Below are 20406 nucleotides of genomic sequence, written 5' to 3'. Positions count from 1 at the left end.
GAAGTGCAGAGGCGAATGAGAAGTGCTACAGCCCCTTTACCCTGGATCAGGGCTCGCTACGGGCGGCTGTAGTCGTCTCGTCTACGGGTGGTGACATGCAGGGTCTCCCTTTGAGAAGGCCGCCAGTTTGCACGACAAGACATGCAGACGCAGGTGTGAAGAGCAACGAGTGAAGACACGGTGGTGAGACTTGTGGTGGACGAGGGTGATGACCTGCGCATGGGCGGGTGGCTACCGTATTAACTTGGCTCTCTCGGAAATAGCTAGTAGGGGTGATCGGGAGCTAGAGTCTAGCACCAAAACCTAAATGCCGCGTTTAACGTACTCACCCACACAAAGCTCTGTTATCAGGATCAGGATAAGGCCAAAATCACGTGCTTTAGTCCGTGCTTAGTAGATAGGGGGCAGTGCCAGCAGAATTTTCAGTGGATTTTGATGCTGGTCCAAGTGCCATCAAGGGGTACCTATTGGTGCGTTTATTTAGCACTCCCGCCACCCCTACTAGCTATTTCCGAGAGAGCCAAGTTAATACGGTAGTGTGATTGCGGTGCCATGAGGCTCAAGCCAGCCAGACTGCCCTTAGCCAGCCCCTAGAGCCAGCTCGTCACGTCTCTTGCCGTGTCTCGTTGGTCCAAGCAAAGAGGGGTGCGCGGCTGCTGGACGGGTGCACACGCGCCCGCAGTGCCATGGTCAGCGTCAGCGTCACTGTCGCCGTCGTCCACCTCGTAGGTGCTCTCGGACCGCATCGTGGTGAGCCATCCCCCTGTCGACGCCGACGTACCGACACCAACGTCTCGCCGTGTGCACGAATCGCGCTAGCGCCTTGACCGGTCTCACTCCAGAACTTGGGCTGTCCCGGATTCCCTCATGGTCTCGGCTGGCGCTGCCTCTGCGACGCTGCTGCACTGTTCCCCCCGCCCGCCCACCGTCCGCCGCACGCTCTTCGATGCCCGCACTGTCCCGGCGCCGTCCTGACCAGCAAGTCGCCGCGGCAATTGGCCGTCTGGAGTCGCCGCCTTTCTGTGCCGGAGCAGGAGCTGGCGCTGGAGCCGCAGGAGGAGCAAGACATGGTGAGTGCCCTCGCGAGACGGGCAGCACGGCGAGACATGGCCCGCCAGCACGCACACGCTGACCGCCCAGGCCACTCCCACCGACCGAGCACGAGAGCTGGAGCGCATGTACCAGCTGCGGCGTGGACATGCGCCGCGCATCTCCATCAGCGATGACAGCCACCACGTCACCGAGGCCATAGGCGACATGTACGGCAGTGGGGACAGCGACGCCGACATGGCCGCCCGACGCAACTCCCGCCCGCTGAGCTTCCTGCCCGACCCGTTCGGCGACGCCATCCAGTCCTTCGACCCCTTCCCCACGGCCCCTCCCGCGAGGTCCCCGCTCCGCCCCCAGCTGTCCAGCGACAACCTGCTCAGCCCGACGGCACACAATGGCAGCATGCACATGAATATGAACATGAACATGAACATGAACACGGGCATGAGCGCCCCGCAGGACAGGGCCCCACCCGCACACAACGGCCCCAACGGCGTCAAGACTCCGCCCCTCTCGCGCACAAGCTCGGACACGGCGTCGCAGCAGTTCCCCCTCAACGACATTGACTACGAGTCGAGCCCCGCCGGCTTGGCCCAGGAGCTGAGCAACCTGCAGGCCATACGCAGAATGTCCATGGGCATGGGCGGCGCCGACCCGGACCTGCCCTCGTTCCAGTCCGGCGGCACTCCCGCAATTTCTCCGCCGCATTTCTCCGAAGAGGACGACCCCTCGGCCCTGTTCTGGGTCCCCGCACGCTTGCACCCGGAGCTGGCGCCCGTCGAGTTCAAGACGTTCATTGAAGACAAGATAGACAAGACGAGACGCCGGTCGGGCGACGCAGAGTCGATGCTATCTCCCGACGGCCCTCCTGGCAGGCAGGGCTCGGTGGGAGGGCTGCGGAGGAAGAAGTCGATGCTGTCCAGGCAGGTCGACAATGGGGTGGGCTACAAGGACGGTGCTGAGCGGCTGGAGAGGACCCGGTCCGGTCGCCAGGTCAGCGGCGGCCTCGGGGATGTGCAGGAGCTTGAGCACATCATCGAGGACCCAACCTCACTGGTGAGGCGCATGAGCATGTCTGCCTCCGAGAGCGAGACTGGGCCCGACGGCGATACACCTATTCTGCCTGGCAAGGTCGGGCCTGGCTTTTTGAAACGATCCACACGCACCACATATCGACGAGGCAGTCTACGCAAGGGGGGGCCTGCTCTTTCACGGCGCCTCATCACACGACAGGTAGAGACGGACACAGAAGAGTCTCCATCCACCTCGCCAACGCATTCAGACGGCATACCCGACGTGCCACGCCTGCCGCTGAACAGGGTCCAATCAGAGCCTGTCAACTCGGCGTTCGAGTCGCCCTCCAACTTCTCTCGCCCGTCACACAAAAAACTACCAAAGGGGGATGAAGACAGACCTGGTTCTGCAGAGGAATATGGCCGGCCAGGGTCGTCCGAGCGTGGATCAGACGAACGGCCACGCTCAGACGATCGGCCACGGCCCCAGCCGAAAGCGTTCCACTCCAGGATTGCCTCCAATGGCCGAACCACGGCACCTCTGCCTGGCTACGTACCCCCGCAGCTTCCCCAGATCATCGCAACACCCCCGCCGCAAGAACTGGATAGGAGATCTCCGCTGCCACTGCCAGAGCGTCTTTCGTCTCGACAGCCGCCCCCGCAGCAACCTCTGCAACCCCTGCCACCCCCTCAACAACAACAGCAACCACAACCACAACCACAACCGCAACCGCAACAACAACCCAACGGCCCCCGCCAGCCGCGTCCGCTGGCTCATCCCCAGCCTCACACTCCACCCCAGCCACGGCAATCCCCATCTCGACCGAACCGCCATGCACAAGCTGCTCAAGCTTCTCCCATCAGTCCTGCGCAGTCGTTCGATGACGTCGTTCAACGTCCATCGCCGATCCCAGGTCAAAGCAACGCCAGAGCAGACAACTTGTCGATAGTCCCCAATCTTCCCGAGGAGAAGAAGTCAGATCCCAAAGCAAAGGTCAAGAAAGATGACGGCAACGCGAGGAAAACCAGTTGGGGTTGGTTAGTCGGCGGCAATCAGGATAAGGAACGCGATAAGAAAGAGAAAGATGACAAGGACAAGGAGGTCGCGAAGAAGGTCAAGAACAAGCTCACCAAACCACAAGAAAAGAGCCACGACGATACGAGACTTGACCTGCTGCAAACATCAATTCAACGTGGAAATGGTAGCCGGGAGAGTGTGATATTGGATCGTGAAGGCGTGAAGCTGGAAGAAGAGCGAAAGAAAGAAAGCAGCCGGAAGACGTCGAGCGACATCAAGAAGGAGAAGGAGCCCGGCCTACTATCGTCGATATTCGGCGGCGGAAAGAAGAAGAGCAGCGAAAAGGAGTTGGCCCCGAAGAAACACACATCGCGCGGGCTGTCACCAGAACCTCCCCCACGCATCCTCAAGCCAGATATCGACTACAACTGGACCCGCTTTTCGATCCTGGAGGAGCGCGCCATCTACCGCATGGCGCATATCAAGCTCGCCAACCCAAGGCGTGAACTCTACTCCCAGGTTCTGCTCAGCAACTTCATGTACTCGTATCTTGCCAAGGTGCAGCAGATGCACCCGCAGATTCAGATTGGAAACTCCAAACAGGCTAAGCAGGCGCAGCAGCAGCAGCAGGCCGCTCAGCAGAGGAAGGAGCAAAAGCAGCAGCAACAGCCACAGCCACAGCCACAGCCGCAATTACAGCCACAGCCACAGCAGCAGCAGCAACATCAGCAGCCGCAACAACAGCAACAGCAAGCCCAGCCAGAAGAGTTTGCCCAGTACCAGCGGTACCAGCAGGTTAGTCCCCTCCACGCACTACCCACTACCTAATACTCAGCTAACAACCGCCAGCAGCAACAACAACAGCAATCTCAACCCCAACCCGAACAATCCAACGAGTGGCCCAGCGTCGTCCCCAAGCAAAACGATAATCAGGCTAACCCTCGCGACTCGCACCACTCGCACCACAGCTCGAGTGGGTCAAACGGATCGAATGGCACGACTGCGAAGGGGTATAGTGTGGCAGGGACGCAGAACTACCTTGGTCAGGCGGGCAGTCTAGGAGGGAGGACCGGCGAGGTAGCGGCGGGAAAGGAGAGGGATGATGATATGTGGTGAATGGGGTATGGATGAGGATGAGGATGACGTTATGAATGTGATGTGATGTGATGGGCTGGATGTATTTATATCGCGTGTGTTTGCGTGTGGGCTTTTTTCCTGTAAGGGCTGGGTTTGCGTAATTTCTAGTCCGTAGGCTATGGTTATGGGTGGGATTGGGTGGGATGGGATGGGACGGGGAAATGAAGGAGTTGAGATTAGGCGATGCGTGGGTGTTGAATCGTATCGTATCGGATGGAATGGAAGATATTCACTATGTTTTCATTCTATGATGAAGTCGTGTGTTCAGTTACTCATGTATCCACCCCCTTCGCTTTAGCAGACTTGTGCTGGAGTTCAGTTGTGCATCTGGGGTCTGTGTATTCATGACAGACTGCGCTGCACTACGCTGAACTGGAATGGAATTAAAGGAAGTGGATGCCTATAGTGATAAATGATATGAGAGATATATAGCGTTTTGTCCGCAGGTACGGGTGCACACACGTCCACTTATTCCCGTTATCGATGTATATGGTCTCGATTTCCATGGAAAGCATGATCAAGACTTGGAAGTACGGATAACGGGAATCCGAGGAATGAGGAGAGGTGGGATGGTATGGGCCGAGGGACCGAGACTTTAAGGGAGAGAGAAAAGGGAAGGATAGAAGGACATGTACGATTATCCATATCCAGAGCGCGTGGAGAAAAGCACTCTCTGTTACGACTTACCCATCTTCTTGGATAGTCTGAATAACCGGAACTCAGCAAGTAGACCGCAGCGAGGTCTTGCAATAGCTTCGACAACTACAAATAAGAAAAACGGTAAGATTTTTACGCCTTGCACGTTATTTGTTTACGTCTACTAGCATGTGTGTCTTTGTGGTACTTTCAATCTTGTAGTTTGGGGTTGATGTGCTGCTGCTGCAAAGAATAGACCTTGGTTCTGGATATTTCGACGAACTGAGAACTGTCCTCCATCTATTCATCTCTTGAAATTTATGTTGTCTTGTTATTCATCGAGTATCATACTCATTCTGATAAACTTATGACTAATAAGTAAAGGAGATGGTAGATAGTATGTATGGGTCAGTCATTGAGTAGGGCGTGTTGGAGTTTGAAAGCGTGGAGATGGTCATTCAGTATCAGTGTCGGCGAGGATACAGCGATGGCGTGTCCGGCAAAGAAATAAAAAGTTGTGTGCGTGTCCGAGCATTTCACCCATAGTCGAGCTTTCGTCAGTCAGTGCGCATCAATCTCCACCCTAAGACGACGGACTGATAGAAAGTCACGAAGAACGTAGAATGTGGCATCTGCAGAGCTTTAATATAACTCCCTTGAAACGCTACACAATAGCAATCCCATCTCCTCACCACTACCCTCATTTACGCGGGCCCAACCCCCCCAAACAGCACCTCAAGCTTCATCTCCTCAACACTCGCCGTCCACTCCCTCACTCTCGGCAGCGTGATGCGCCACCCACGGTCTTCCATCTCCTCCAGCAGCGTCGCAGAATTGTGCTCCGCATCATCCGCGTCGACGGCGCAGATGACAAAGGTTGAGAGGTAGAACATGACGAAGGGGAACTTCGAGTTGATGTAGTGTTGGATGTAGTATTGCCAGGCGTGGGCCGACGAGGGGCGGTCGAAAGCTAATAGTATCTCGTCAGTTGGCAGATTCAGTGTATATAGTGGGATGGAGAGAGGGGAGCTTACGCATCGCGTTCCAGCGGTAGATGTGGCCTTCGCCTGTAACGAAATTGGATCCGCTGCGGCCCAGGCTCTTGATGGCGGGCATGGGCCAGGCACAGTAGTGCGTTTGGAGCGAGCCCTTTGCCATGATGGCATTCGGGTGATTTTGCTTGAATGCGTGGGCGAAGTCGAGTAGCGATGTTTTGGGCGGGAAAGGCAGTGCGGGGTTGGAGCTGGGGTCGCTGTCTTCGTAGGGGAAGTAGAGATCGAGCGCGCCGTCTGAGCCTTGGATGACGACGGGGCGTGTCTGTGGTTCTTCATGCTCGAGTACTAGGCTGATGATGTTGCAGCGCTCCATATCCTCGATGACGCGTCGTACGAAGCGATTGGTGTCGCGCGAGTTGTCTTCGGACGTCGCTTTCCTCTGATGGAAGGCGATGAGGCTACTGTCTGGGTCATGGCATCTGTGTCGGTTGCCTTCGTACTGGACTTCAGGAGGCGCAGGGTAACGGAGGTTGGCTGAGCTTTCCACCGTTGTTTCCGATAAGAACAGTCCTTGTTCAAACGGCGGTATGATATCTTGAATGAGGTGTTTCGCGATTTCTCGGGGTGATGGGTCTCCAACGAGCATAAGCAGTGCGTCTTGTACAATGTCCATGAGCTGAAACGGCAGGCCAACTTCTCGGTCAATGACGATGAATTGCCATGAGTCCACTACAATCTGGTCGTACATTGACGCTTTTCTCCTGCGCAGTCGGTCCTTGACATCTTCCAACGTCATCGATGTACTCCACTCGGCAGTGTCAAGCTCCTCGCTCGTTTGTGCGAATCTATGCCGGCTGACAAAGATATCAGGTTCCGTAGGATGTACTGTTGCGTCCGCCTTGGTACCCTCATACACCACCAAGTACAGTCTATCTGTGCGTTTTTGGAGCTCCGTGAGAAAGTCTCGAGTCAGAGAGTCGCCGAGTGCCATTTGACCGCAGAGGAAGTTTCGTGACTCTCTTTGCACCACATAGTCGTTTTCTTGTTCCATGTCGGTGAAGTCACCTTTGCTAGTCGGGAGGAAACCCATATACACTCCAGCCGCACATTCACTCAGAATACTTGCCGGGTCATACCATCGATCGCGGTACAGGCCAAGCATCAACAGCTTGCATATCGTAGTGTAGTCTTCGAAATTGGAGCAGATACTCGCAACGGTCCCGGGTGTTAAAAGTGTCGGAAACCAGCGGTATCTACACGTTGATGAGCAGTGATAAGAGGGCGTTGACAAAACACCTACAATACATCCCAAGACGGTTTGGTCATGTGAAGGTTGTCAGTCGTGCTCGGTATCACCCCACCAAGCAGACGGATAGTCTTGATTTTGTCACCCGCCAGCAATCCCGCGCATATCGCAACTCGCAGATACTGGACGGCATGCGGGCGCCATGCATTCTCAAAAAAGTCGCAGTACGTCTCGATCTGACTCGCCTGACACCCAGCCAGAAACTCGGCAATGCTCTTGCATCTGGTTGCGTGCTCCAACGCTTCGGCTTCGCTGTGGTTGAGAACCATGATGCGGAACCAAGAGCGCACGATTTTCCCACCATCGTCGCTGCGTAGCTCGCCCTTCATAGGAGAGTCGCACCGTCGGCGTGCATCGTTCAGATCGGGAACAATACTGTATAGGCGGCGGATAGCCTCATCGCAGAGGTCGGTGGAGAAGTTTTTGAGGATGAGGATGCTGCCATCATCAGGGATCCCGTTTAAGGAGCCGATGGGTATGCGTGGGTCTAGTGGTGATTGCAGTATCATAATATCTTGTGACCGAGTTCTACTTGGATGCGGCGTGGTATTTCCGGGAACCTCTGGTGTTGGACGATGTTTCATGTTATACTCTATACCGTGAGTTAGTACGATTGATCTGATATTGATTTACCTGGCGACCAGCTTTGGGGGTAATTACTTAGTATAGAGTCTGCAAGCGCCCTTGTGTCTCTTTCCACTTTGGCAATCCACTGTGTGTAATCCGTAGTATCAACCCCTCGCGTGTGAAACCTCTCACGTATTCGGCGGCGTAACTCGACAGTCGACTGAAGTTTCACGACCTTGTGTTGTGCCGTGTTTGAATTGACAACCTCGACCCTCTCTGCATCGTGTTCGAGCTGTTTCCACCTCGCACTCAAGTCCCTCAAGTCGCGCGCGTGCCTGGGGCACCAAGTATGGCCTTCAGACGGCAGTAGGAAATTGCATGGCCGCCCATCTGTCTCAAGGGCTTCACAGAGGTTCTCTTGGCCGGCAGGCGAATCCGGGGGCTCAGAGAAGCGTACCAAGTTGCGTGATCTGCCTTTGGAGCTTGGGCGACATTCTTGCGACGTGTGAATATGGAGTTGGAGGCTCATGGTAGAGACGGCAAAGAAACAACAAACGGCAGGTGCAGAGGGTGAATTCTCAACGAATGATGGTCAAAGCATGCGCGGGATGCCGGGATGTGATATAAGGCAATAACCGCCCGCTTTGGGGCCGACCGGGGGGCGGATCGTCACGCAGCGGAAGGCGTTGTCGAGCGTGGCCTTGATGGAGCGGCTACTTTTACCGTGTGCTGTTGGAATCGTAAAAGGAGGCTGTCAAGACGAAATTGACCAGCGACAGATTTTGAAGTGAGTTGGATCAACGAAGTATGCGATGGTCGCAAATGCATGCACGGGCTGGAGGGGTCCTCTCCTTTGAGTCTCGCGTGAGGCTTCACAGCTGGTCCAGTGAAAAATAGCGGTACAGTCGGCAGCCGCACGTCTTGCAACTAGGGCCGAACTACGTTCCGCCCACATTGTAGGTGGTGGTGGTGTCGGCGCAGATGCAAGGTCAGCCGACTCGGGGGAAGATTACAGCTCGAATGTAACTCTGAGCCCACAGATTTAGGCGCTGGAGCTTGCAGGACAGGTACCATGGGTATGCTTGGTCGGTGAACCCCAGAAGGCGGGCGGTCCGTATTTTGCAGCACTGACACATGTGGGGGGAGACGTCAATATGTCGGACCTAATCGAGGCTGTCCGCGTGGCTTGCTGCGACGCCCACGCCACAGCATCTCAGGCAGACGTGGATTGGCGAGGAGCTGGCATGTCGACAGGTCGGAGAATGGGTTAGGCGCGATCGACTCTAGGCGTGTTTCGAGATAGAACTCGTGGTAAGATGGAGGGCAAGCGGATTGGATCGTGATTGGCGACTAGTAATGCGCTGTGACTGAGTCAATATAAATGCTCGATTTACACCATGGACCCCTTGCAAGAGCGAAGGTTGTTGGAGTGTACCTATTGTTGGCATGGAGGGTCGCACAAACTGCCGTGAAGCGCCGTGCTGCAAATCGAGTATTGAGTCGGTTCCGCGGGCGATGGGGCAGCCATGACAAATTTAAAATAAGAGAAAAGGGCAACAAGGACGAAGACGGTGGGTCAGTAGATATTGGAACGTCGTCGTCGGAGATTTAGCGTGACGATGTATGCTCCGTAGTGCAGCAGTCCAGTTGTTCCTATGCGCCCCGTCATGCAAGAGGGCGGCGCAGTCGTGCGGCTCCGAACGACTGTGGAAGCAAGGCTGGCACATCGAGTCCATGGCTGGCCTACCCCACATTTCGGTATACTGGATGCCGAGGCCTTACCCGGCTTCGCAACCCCGCGTAACCTCTAGCTAGATGTTGTGATCCTGCTCACGCTGTAGAGTAGAAGCCCTGTTCCCAATTGCAAGAGCTGGAGGTATTGAACAATGGCCATCTCACCCGCGCTCCGCATATCGCCCACGCGCGCCGCCCGGGCCGTCAACCTCCTCCGCACCGTGCAGTTCACGCACCCGCCATCATGTCCGTGCCACGCCAACCCAAGCTTCCACAACCAGACGCCCTCAACGGTGCAGCAAGCCCGCCGCCACCTCGCGACCCCGCTGCCCGTGCTCTCGCAGCAGAAGGAGTATGCCTTCGAGATGGCAGCCAGCAGCATCCGCTTCGGGCCGGGCTGCACAAAGGAAGTCGGCATGGACTTTCGCAACATGGGCAGCAAGCGCGTCATGGTGGTGACGGACCAGAATGTGCGGAAGCTGGACGCCATGCGGCAGGTGGTCGAGGGCCTGGAGCGGGAGGGCGTGCAGTATGAGATCTACGACAAAGTCAGGGTGGAGCCAAAGGATAGCAGTATCAAGGAGGCGATTGCCTTCAGCAAGCCCTACAAGCCTGATGCGTTTCTGGCCGTCGGGGGTGGGAGTGTGATTGACACGGCCAAGCTGATGAACCTGTACACTGCGTTTCCTGGTATGTCCTGCCATTACCATTCCACCCGCATACTAACCCCACAACAGAAGCAGACTTCCTCGACTTTGTCAACGCGCCGCTCGGCAAGGGCCTGCCCATCCCCTCCAAGCTCTTCCCCCTCATCGCCGTCCCCACAACCGCAGGAACCGGCTCCGAAACAACAGGCACCGCCATCTTCGACCTGGTCTCCAAGCGCGCAAAGACCGGCATCGCCCATCGCAACCTCAAGCCCACACTGGGCATCGTCGACCCGCTAAATACCCGCACCATGCCGTCCGCCGTCCACGCTTCCTCAGGTCTCGACGTGCTGTGCCACTCCCTCGAATCCTGGACCGCAATCCCCTACTATGAGCGCACACCCCGCCCCACAAACCCCATTAACCGCCCCGCCTACCAGGGCGCGAATCCCATCTCAGACATCTTCTCCCTGCAAGCTCTGCGCGACACGGTCAAGTACCTGCCCCGCGCTGTTCGCGACCCCGAGGACCACGAAGCCCAGTCGCAGATGCTGCTCGCCGCCACACTGGCGGGTGTTGGTTTCGGAAACGCAGGCGTGCATCTTTGCCACGGCATGTCATATCCCATTTCGGGCCAGAACCCGGGCTACAAGCACGCTGGCTACGACGTGCCGCACACTATCATCCCCCACGGTGTCAGCGTTGCAGTCACCGCCCCCGCCGTCTTCCGTTTCACAGGCGCATCGAATCCCGAGCGCCATCTCGCGGCCGCAGAGGCCTTTGGCGTCGATATATCCAATGTCAAAGCCGAGAGTGCGGGAGAGGTGCTGGGTGAGGCGCTCGCGGAGTTTCTACTCAAGTTGGGCGATCAGCCGCGTGGGCTGAAAGATCTAGGGTTTGGGAAGGAGCATCTGGATGATCTGGTCGAAGGCACGATTCCACAGGCGCGTGTGCTTATGTTGGCACCTAGTCTGGAGACGCAGGAGCTGGATTTGCAGCGTGAACAACTTAGGGGGCTGTTCGAAGAAGCGCTGGACTACTGATCCTGGGCCTGAGAGGTGGGGAGAGGTCGTATATAACATGCATACATTCAGCTTTCTTGGCAAGTAAAGAAGATGTATCTGCACCTACGTATTCTTTCTTCTATTGCACATATTTGCCAAGAAAGTCATATGCAGACCGACTGCAACCCATCCAATACCCACAGCATTTCAGTGTCATGATCTTCGTCAGCTGGAGTATACGTATGGCAAACGTGGTCCATATGTAGACCAAATTCAACCCTGTATTTGTCACACCGAGTGTAATCGTCTGTGTTTTCTTTCTCCACACGCTCATGCAACGATTGCCACAACATCCAGTCGCGGCTCGTCAATCACTCCGAGTAGTTCCCCCTGCCATCTCTCGACGGGTGAACGGGTTCTCGTCGTCCCATCTCGCGATGTATTCCCACTTCAGTGAACTGTGTGTTTCCTTGCGTCGGAACTGGAAGTGATCCATAGCCTTCCTTGGAATTGCAGCATCAGCTTCCAGCATAGGATCGACATCTCCATTGTCAATGTCCTCCATGTCATCGATGGCATCTTCACTATTGATGTTGTTGTCATCTGTGTCGTCTTCCTCCTCACTTGTATTCTCTTCCTCAAGCTCTTCATCGTCTGTTGCATCTTCTGTGTTCTTTCTCTTTGGCATCTTGTCAGGGTCGGGTTCTAGTTGTCGCGGGCGTCTTGCGAGTGAGGGCGGCGAGTGGGAGCGCGACTAGGACCGGAAATGTGAACAGCACGGTGAGTGGGAGCAGCACAGAGCGTGCGAACGGCGTGGTAAGTAGGGTAGTGTAGTGAGTATAAAGATTGAGGTAGCACCAAGAGATAAAAGCGGGAAGTAAGCTACATTCATTGTGGCTCCTACAAGCCAGAAAGGTACACAATTTATATTTGTCAAACCGTACGCAAGGCGTATACTGCTCTTAATACAGGCATGAAATTCCGACACTAAACTTAGTTGTAGTTGTCAAGCTGTTGCATGATTTCCCTACACCCTGGTTCCTGGTATTTCAATTGACTCAGAGGCAAGCTGGTGTGAAACATTTTATTATAGCAAGGTAAGAGCGTTTACGTCCACGTGTTACAACACAGTCCAATCTATACTGCGACATGAAGATGTTGAATTGTTAAGCCGATGTAGAGTAAGTGTGTTTGAATAGACGTTAGTGCTCCGCTCTGTGCTTGACCCATTTTGCAGTATCATAAAATACGGTCGTACATTCCATACACTCTGCCACAAAAACAGGAATCGTTGTGCTTGTTAGCAACTTGCCATCTGCCGAGTGCCTCTTGAGAGCTGATTTGGCGCCTGGGCAACTCTTTTGTGCGTGATGGAGGAACAGTTGAAAAGTCCTAGGAACCAACCGTCCACACTCATCGCGATTGACGTTCTCCCTCGTCTGGTTGACTAGCGGGCTATCGTTGAACATCCACAGCTCTTTCAGACCCTCAAACATGCCATATTCCCTTGCAAAAGCCTTCGCCTTGCCGAAACTCACCCATTGATTTGCAAATGGCTGGAGCTTATTGGCAATAAGGGTGTCCTTGGGAGATGCGCTAGGGGTCTGCGGGTAGTACAATTTGGTAGTGCACCCTGCTGACGGGGTGTTGTACAGTAAGGCTACTAGGCCTTGTAGCTCGATTATCTGACGATTTCGCACCCGGACAAAGTATGCAGCGCTGTTGTTCCCTGTATGTCTGTAGACAATGTTTACATCCGTCGTAGTATTGGCTCTTGATGGATAGCGAGTCTTTCTCTTCGCCCCTGGTATAAGAGAGTTGTCGGCCTTGCCCGACAGCAGTGTGAATGGCGGGATGTTTGGTCTAACCTTTGCAACTGTCGACTGGATTTCCACACACCCTCTCCAATGTGTGAGAGCCTTTGCTTCAGTCAAGAAGATAAGCTGGCACTTCTCACAGCACAACATAGTCCGGCCTTGTTTGGGGTGAAAGTTTGTAATGTGGAGTTGAACGTCGTTCGGACCGTTGGCAGTAGAAATAACAGCGTCCACCTTACACTCGCTGCAGCGGTTGTCGGTTGTCGGAGTATCGAGGTCGGCGAACTTGAAGAGTGCGTCAATTGCTGGAAACACGTTGTGTTGCAGTGCCAGTTTTCGCGCGCTGTGTTCCTGTATCCAGTTTCGAGGGACTCCGGTTCTTTTGTAGTTCATTACTGTATGTACAAAAGTATTGAGGTCGACGATGCTGCTTGGTAATATATCTGGTTGCCCTGGCTGTCGTTGCGAATTAATAAAGCCAAGAACGTCAGACACTGGTGCAGCCTGGCCTTTGTGAACAGCCTTGATACGTTGTTTGCCCACTTGTACAAAGACTTGTAGAAGGTTGGATGAAGACGAAGATGAAGCCATGACCCCCTTTAGCGCCATCCGCATCAATATATCTTTGTCGGCAAAAGGTTGAGTCGAGGTGACTTGTGGGGGACGAACTAGGGGAGTGATTACTGACGGAGCTGGCGTAGGAACAGGACGAAGGCTGACTTGGGGCGCTGGCGTAGCGACATGATGAGAACGGACTGGGGGAGCTGGCGTAGTCACCCGTCGATGAGGTATTGGCGGAGTCACCTGGTGAGAGCAGACTGAGGGAGCTGATGTGGTCATCTGTCGAGAGACAACTGACGGAGCTGGCGGAGCTGGCGTAATGGCTTGCTGAGGGACTGGTGTGGTACGTGAGCCCTCTGGCAGCTCGCTCTTAGTTCCTCTCCATGGGCGGGGTGAAGGCCATCGTGGCGTGGTAGTGAAGCTTTCGTCATCCACTTTATCGAATCTTCGGTTTGTTCCTCCATACCCTGCGAAGTAGTCGACGATTTTCGGCTTCTTGCGTGGACTCATTCTTCAACAACAACGACGACGACGACGATAACGACAACAACACATTGGCAATATGACAGATTGCGAGACAACGTGAGCAAGAGAACGAGTCCAGATAGGGAAGGAGGTATGCACAAAACCTCTGTGCACAGACCGCGAAACAGTAAAGGTGGGTGACCACACATTAGGAAAGTAAGAGCGTCAAACAACCATGACTGCGTATATCACCTAAAAGATCCAAATCAGTTCGTTATGTAGAATGGGAAAACGCAGACCTTGCGCGTACGAAGCGTTGAGCCCTTTCTCGTCAGTTGTGGGGTGAGAGAAAGCTGCGGCATTAGACACACTTACATCCTTTGATCTTGACATTCTTTTCGTTTATACTGCTAGAGATTCAGGCCTAAGACTTCTACGCTAACTTTACTCGTAGTTGTCGAGCCATTGCAATATCTCGCAGCGCCTTAGTTCCTGGTATTTCGAATGACCGAAAGACTGGCACCTCTGGCCCAGAATCACACCAGGAATCCGAATCCTTTCATCATTGTTTGGTGTGACCACACATACCCGCTCAACACCTTCCTTGTATATGGGAGTGATATGCCGCTTCACAAGGCCCTGGAGCTGGCGTGGTACCACAAGCAACACGACATACACACCATACGAGTATGAACCTTTGGAGAGCTGGTCAAGGATATGTGTGAGAGGATTGGAGGAGACCCCCACCAGGAAACACCCATCCAAGCCCACAGACCGGCCAACCTACACTGCGGAAACGAACGTCATGGAAATATTTCCCTCGTGGCGAAAGCGAGAGAGATACGTGAAAAGGGACAACACCTTGCCGGGTACAAGCAGCGGCACTATCGTTCAGTTGTCGCGGCTCTTGTCTGGACTTGTAGCAGAGCCAAAAGAAGGCAACTTCCAACGACCACCCCCCGATAATCTGTTCACCAGTTCAAAACACAAGAACATGATATCAAAGAGTGCAGAAGAAAGAGAACAAAAGGTGATAGAGATCAAGAATCACAACGAATCAATCAAGAGAGGCGTTGCGCTAATTGCGCTGGAGATGTTGAAGTGCCACCCAAACGTAGGTCACCAGGATCTCCCTCGGTACTATTTACTTGCATTGCTTTCAATCGCGCACCGATATAACTGACAGTATCCAGATCACGACATGCATGACGATTATGTTCAACCAACTGTACGGCCTCTCATCCGCCTCAGACTTCGAGGCCACCCGATCGCCCTACCCGCCACATTATGCCCTGTGGCTGGAGTTCGAGGATGGGGTTGAGACAGTGCTCCAAGTGACACTTGATTTGATGGGTACTCGGTCACGACCATTCTTTCATCGATAGTACAATATAACAGTCAAAAGGACGTTCCACCCATGAGACTCTACGCGGCGACTGGGAAGGATCCTGCAACAACACTTTGAAGGGTTCCCAGTATTACAGATAACCGACGCCATCCTCCTCCAACCTTTTCCGAAGGATAGAGTATCGCACAGTCCCAACAATACCCCCTGGCACAATGATTAGTATTGGGAAGAGCTCGACCAATGTGCCCCCCGCGTTTTCGCCGATGCCTGGCACCTTCGACCAATACTTCCAACAGGTGGAGTCCGGCTACTCTCGCCGCTGTTTGGAGTGTTCACACATCCAATATCGCGTCTCTCCAAGTACACGAGAGAGACATACCGATTCACAAAGCCCATGCTACTGGTCGACGAGGTCCGTAGATTGGACTGCAGAACCAAATGGTGACAGCGACCAAAAGCTCCCTTTGAGCTTATGCGTCTGGACAATCTCACCATGTCCCTCCCAGCTGAGCTACCGCACGTTCCGCCCAAACTGGAGGACTACGTCAACAGTGAATTGTCGTGCTCGTTCGGCTACGAATGCGTTGCCCCCAGAGCACAAAAGAGCCGCTTCTGTGCACGCCACGGCTTAATTATCATAGAGCTTGCAGAATCGGACGAGTTCGGTCCTCGATGCCTGAGCACGTTCGTGGCCTACGAAGGTGTCGTGTTCTCACTTCCGCGAGACTCAGCAAAAGCAGCGATCGTGAAGGGAACACTACGCCGCCTTCGATCAGCCAAGCCCGCTGATGTCTGGTTGGGCGACTCCGAGGGTATCGTATACAAGGAAGGTCTTGCCGTCTTGCACACTGAGGTGGAACTGGTCAACCTCAGAGGCCCAATTTGGTACATTACATCTACTCGTGCAGCCTGGGAAACTGAGTGACAAGAACCAACACACGTCACAAACCTATTTGCGTCTCACAATGTATTAACACAGGTCTCGTATCTCTTGTTATAGACAAACAAGCCCATTCCTACCGTCGTCTTTTGTTTTACATGTTTGATATTCTGCATGACAATGGGAAAAGCCCCTTCACCGAAGTTCACGTAAATCCAAAATCATTCACTGGCTCACTTGCTCCACCCACTCACATGTAGCACTTCAACAACATTAATCTCGCCACCACACAAACATAGCATAACAACAGCACAGTCTCACCACTTACTTTTGCCCACCACTCGTCGCTTGGGTTCTGGCGCCTCCCCAAACGTTCTGACCCTCTCCTCCTCACCTCCGCGAGATTGCTGCGTGTGCGGACCTAGCGAATTGAACGCGCCTCAATGTAGGTGAATTGATATAAGCGCTGCAAGGAAATAACCTGACAATTCGACCTCACGGACAGAGCATCATGACCGCTCCCACCCCCACCTCCAACACCATTCCGGCCGACGACCGTCGTAACCCATCATACTACGAGATGATGGCCGGCTACGAAAAGCCAAACCTGGAATGGTATATGTCAGAAGATGAGGAGGGCAATCGATCTAGGCCCAAATTCACTAAGGAGAATTTCGTTCGCGGTTGGAGAATCCAATGCGGCCGATACTACCGCCTTCGAGAGGTCATAGCGGCCAAAGTATTACAGAGAGACATGCACCTAGACATTGACAGGATCACTGTACAGTGGACGACTGAGGAGATTGTAGAAGAACTGCTCGAAGTACTCATGCACAACGGCCGGTGCCAGGACGTCCCAGCGTACTGGCGACATTGCATGCTCAAGGATCTCGTGGGGAAGGTTGTCGGTTGGGTCAAGAAGCATCAACTCTACCTAGAGGAGGGCCAGATTCCGAACCTCCCTCGGAGAGCGACATGGGTATGGGGACCACATCGCAAGTCGCCGGTGTTCCAGGGTATGTTCCAGCTGCAGCACATGAAGATCGTCATCAATGTTCCAGACGACTTTGTGAGGATCGCGGTCAGGGACATCGTCGATGTCAAGGACTTTGCCTTCGCCCCAGTAGACGTGCACCTCAGCAAGATCATATTCTCGAAACTTGAGGCCGCGCTCCAAGCGATAGAGCGGTCGACATACACCCCCGCATCACACTCGCTGTACTACTCACACCCCGACAACGAAGATATGTTCCAGGTGTTAGACGATCGAACCTTACAGAGCGCGCTCATAGACTGCCAGAAGCCAATGGACGACGAGGTGAGCCTGCTCATGATCTTGAAGAAGAACGAGATGAACATCAGCGTGTTTGGACGCAAGGACACGCCAAAGGAAGACAGGCTACCTCGCAAGCTACAGTCGCCATCGAAGAAGAAGAGATCAGGGAGGAAGAGCAAGACCTTCGTAGACTTGTAGATACCATGTAGTTACGTAGGAACCTCAATGACCATCGCAAGCAGATCCATTGGCCCGATACCATAATCGATTACAATCTTCGCAATAACATCGATTAGTTTCTGCGTTCAAACGAGTGTCATCCTCTCCAGGTCTCTGATTAATGCATAGGAGCGGCAGGATGTGCCCGTCAAGAAATTCCAGAGTTACAAAAAATCCTCTCTCTATTTCTGCAGCCTACGACAGAGAAAGCTCCACGAAAGGCCGGTGATCAACTGGAGCTGAACCGTAAGCAGTAAAGAGGATATCAAAACAGGACGTTGGGAGGTGTACGACGCGTTGAGGGATCGGTCGATAAACGATCCGGTGAGTTCGCGTAACCTTTAAGCTGGTAAGGAGGATCGGGTTGTAGATGGGCCGCGCCAAGACGGTAGATTGACCGCTACTCGCGTGGGAGATCTCGTTCTTCGACCACCCTTGTAAATGATGGTCTCAACATGAGAAAGAGCTTGCACACGACGTGCTTCTTCGAGCACATAGCGCACCCGACACAGGAAAATATGCGCTGAGGTTCTCGAAGTGTCCATTGTCCCTGGATGACAGGTTCAGGTCTTCGGTCTTAGGGTGGGCTCTGACTTGACAGCAGCATGCCTCGGCCGTAAGAGCATACGAGCGGGCAAATCAGAAGTTTCCCAGATCACCATGTCGCACGGACGGAATTCAGCGAATCTGAAGGTCTGCTGCAGTCTTAATGGCTAATGAAATATGTCCCATATTCTTAGTACATCTGGGAAAACTTCTGGGGGGTAGATACCATAGTACGAGCGGGCGAATCGGAAGTCTCTGTATCACCCCGTTTCAAGTGCATGACGCCGCCCGCGCCACCACACGTAGCCCTTCGGAAGGCTTGGCTCCTTGAATTGCGAACGACCTAGCCTATCCCGGGTCATTTTGCGACTATACAGCAACATGCACACCCAACGTAAGCAGCCGTCTCACCGGGATACGCCATTGTTCTTGTTGATTGGGGATATACTGCTTGTTCTCGCGCATATTCGGTTTTCTCGGGGCTACCGTTCAACGGTATCAGGCGTACCCTTCACGACGGCTGTGCCCCAGGGTGCATGCGTAAACAACGAGGCAGAGCAGGACAGCCTAACTGGAACGAAAGAAGGATATAAGGCGTCTGGCATACCATGTATTCGTATCCAACTCAACAAGTCCAGCTCAATACCAAAGTCCTATCATCAGGGTTTCGTTTTATCCTCAATTCCTTCAGTCTCAGCGTTTTCAACTTCAGTGTCTTTGATCTACAAACACACCCTAAGGTTACCAAACCCCAGTCTTCGAGATGCCTGTCCCACCATCCGCTGGCGAGAGTTGTCTCAAAGTCGGACCTGGCTGTCCAGTCGAGGGTACGCTTTATGGCTACTACCCTAGCCTTCCTGCCAATGCATTCTTCGCCGCGGTCTTCGCTCTCTGTTTCATCTTGCAGCTTATATTTGGCATAAAATACAAGACGTGGACATACATGGTGAGTTACCGTCTATCACTCATATAAAACATAGTGCCTGACGATTGGTAGATCGCACTAGGTCTCGGTTGTGTATCTGAGGCAGCAGGGTACGGGGGCCGCATTATGATGCACGCCAATCCTTTTGACGACAACGGTTTTCAGCTTCAGATATGTCTTTTGATTATAAGTCCGGCCTTCATATCCGCCGGTATCTATATCACACTCAAACACATCGTCCTGAACTTTGGAGAAGACTGGTCACGCCTCCGTTCGAATTATTATACTTACATTTTCATAACCGGCGACTTCATATCGCTCTGCTTGCAGGGCGCTGGAGGCGGCCTTGCAGCTACAGCAGATAACGGTTCAAAACTCCAAGACACGGGTACATCGCTCATGATCAGCGGGGTAGTATTCCAGGTTGTCATGCTCGCATGCTTTGGTTACTTGCTCGTCGAGTACACACTCAGGACCCATCGGCGCCGCAACCAACTCTCAGCTCATTCGATGATGCTGTTCCACACGACATCCTTTCGCTGCTTTATCGCTGCCATAGTAATCGCTTACTTCGGAATACTCATCCGGTGTATCTACCGTATTCCCGAGCTTGCGATGGGATGGCGAAGTGAGCTCATGCGCAATGAGACGGATTTCATCGTCCTCGAAGGCGTTATGATTGTCATAAGCGCTGTCGTACTCACTGTCTTTCATCCTGGCTTTTGTTTCCCGGCGCTGGCGAACACAATCGGCAAGAAGAACAAGACGTCGAGAGAAAAGAGCACGGATGAGTCTCTGAACACTGAGAGGATGACTGATGCCACTGTATGAGTGCTGTACGCAATTTTTCTATACTGCTGAGCCGAAGCTCGAGGTCAAGACGGAGTCCTTCGATGTACGGCGGAGTTTGTCCTAGAATTTGTTTCGAAACATGGATCGTTTGGGGAGTAGACTCAGATAATTAGACGTTTAATTTCATTTAGATCTATACTTCAGTGTGTGATATCAACCTCACTCTGTACAACGGGTACTATTGATCACAAAGTGAACATACACGATACAGTCTCAAGAGCGGTCCTGCTGATTGGTTGAACAGCCGGTTGGGGATGCTTGACCTACAGGGGCCTACAACGTATTGCCGCAGGTCCGATTTGGAATGGGCCACACCCCCTTGTACGTTTGACTCTGACTGCCTTCTATGAGGGCCGCGGAACCTCTACGTCAGAATTTTGGAAGTGCAAGTGGCCAGATGACGTCACTGT

General features: G+C 53.6%; 9 protein-coding genes across 9 annotated transcripts; 6 read left to right on the top strand and 3 right to left on the bottom strand.

The window, feature by feature from the left end:
- Positions 1-655: 655 nt before the first annotated feature.
- P153DRAFT_371602 (uncharacterized protein) lies at positions 656-4258 on the top strand. Its single transcript, XM_033669297.1, has 3 exons — positions 656-1070; positions 1141-3876; positions 3934-4258. The coding sequence occupies exons 1-3, from the start codon at positions 1068-1070 to the stop codon at positions 4195-4197; spliced, it is 3003 nt and encodes a 1000-aa protein (XP_033517940.1). The 5' UTR covers positions 656-1067; the 3' UTR covers positions 4198-4258.
- A 1048-nt stretch (positions 4259-5306) lies between these two features.
- Positions 5307-8696, bottom strand: P153DRAFT_426952 (uncharacterized protein). The gene is made up of 4 exons (XM_033672634.1): positions 7816-8696; positions 7150-7747; positions 5889-7102; positions 5307-5824 (listed from the first exon to the last, which is right to left on the bottom strand). The coding sequence occupies exons 1-4, from the start codon at positions 8249-8251 to the stop codon at positions 5559-5561; spliced, it is 2514 nt and encodes an 837-aa protein (XP_033517939.1). The 5' UTR covers positions 8252-8696; the 3' UTR covers positions 5307-5558.
- Positions 8697-9608: 912 nt separating this feature from the next.
- P153DRAFT_303735 (NAD-dependent methanol dehydrogenase) lies at positions 9609-11146 on the top strand (the record flags this gene model as incomplete). Its single annotated transcript, XM_033664538.1, has 2 exons — positions 9609-10146; positions 10194-11146. 2 exons carry the CDS (start codon positions 9609-9611, stop codon positions 11144-11146), a joined length of 1491 nt encoding a protein of 496 aa, XP_033517938.1.
- Positions 11147-11474: 328 nt separating this feature from the next.
- Positions 11475-11795, bottom strand: P153DRAFT_361965 (uncharacterized protein; the record flags this gene model as incomplete). The annotated part of the gene is made up of 1 exon (XM_033667046.1): positions 11475-11795. One exon carries the CDS (start codon positions 11793-11795, stop codon positions 11475-11477), a length of 321 nt encoding a protein of 106 aa, XP_033517937.1.
- Positions 11796-12309: 514 nt separating this feature from the next.
- On the bottom strand, positions 12310-13995 carry P153DRAFT_435871 (uncharacterized protein; the record flags this gene model as incomplete). Its single annotated transcript, XM_033673189.1, has 1 exon — positions 12310-13995. The coding sequence occupies one exon, from the start codon at positions 13993-13995 to the stop codon at positions 12310-12312; it is 1686 nt and encodes a 561-aa protein (XP_033517936.1).
- A 459-nt stretch (positions 13996-14454) lies between these two features.
- Positions 14455-15438, top strand: P153DRAFT_391482 (uncharacterized protein; the record flags this gene model as incomplete). Its single annotated transcript, XM_033671070.1, has 4 exons — positions 14455-14637; positions 14717-15064; positions 15144-15303; positions 15356-15438. The coding sequence occupies 4 exons, from the start codon at positions 14455-14457 to the stop codon at positions 15436-15438; spliced, it is 774 nt and encodes a 257-aa protein (XP_033517935.1).
- On the top strand, positions 15433-16223 carry P153DRAFT_413502 (uncharacterized protein; the record flags this gene model as incomplete). The annotated part of the gene is made up of 1 exon (XM_033672125.1): positions 15433-16223. The coding sequence occupies exon 1, from the start codon at positions 15771-15773 to the stop codon at positions 16221-16223; it is 453 nt and encodes a 150-aa protein (XP_033517934.1). The 5' UTR covers positions 15433-15770.
- Positions 16224-16689: 466 nt separating this feature from the next.
- On the top strand, positions 16690-17181 carry P153DRAFT_258293 (uncharacterized protein; the record flags this gene model as incomplete). Its single annotated transcript, XM_033662799.1, has 2 exons — positions 16690-16854; positions 17065-17181. Coding segments are annotated over 2 exons (282 nt in total), but the record flags the coding sequence as incomplete, so codon positions are not given.
- Positions 17182-18608: 1427 nt separating this feature from the next.
- On the top strand, positions 18609-20367 carry P153DRAFT_371599 (RTA1-domain-containing protein). The gene is made up of 2 exons (XM_033669296.1): positions 18609-19165; positions 19217-20367. Exons 1-2 carry the CDS (start codon positions 18983-18985, stop codon positions 19973-19975), a joined length of 942 nt encoding a protein of 313 aa, XP_033517932.1. The 5' UTR covers positions 18609-18982; the 3' UTR covers positions 19976-20367.
- Positions 20368-20406: the final 39 nt, after the last annotated feature.

Source organism: Dothidotthia symphoricarpi (assembly GCF_010015815.1).
Source record: "Dothidotthia symphoricarpi CBS 119687 unplaced genomic scaffold P153scaffold_30, whole genome shotgun sequence".
Lineage (NCBI taxonomy): Eukaryota > Fungi > Ascomycota > Dothideomycetes > Pleosporales > Dothidotthiaceae > Dothidotthia > Dothidotthia symphoricarpi.
This window is presented reverse-complemented; position numbering and strand designations above follow the sequence as displayed.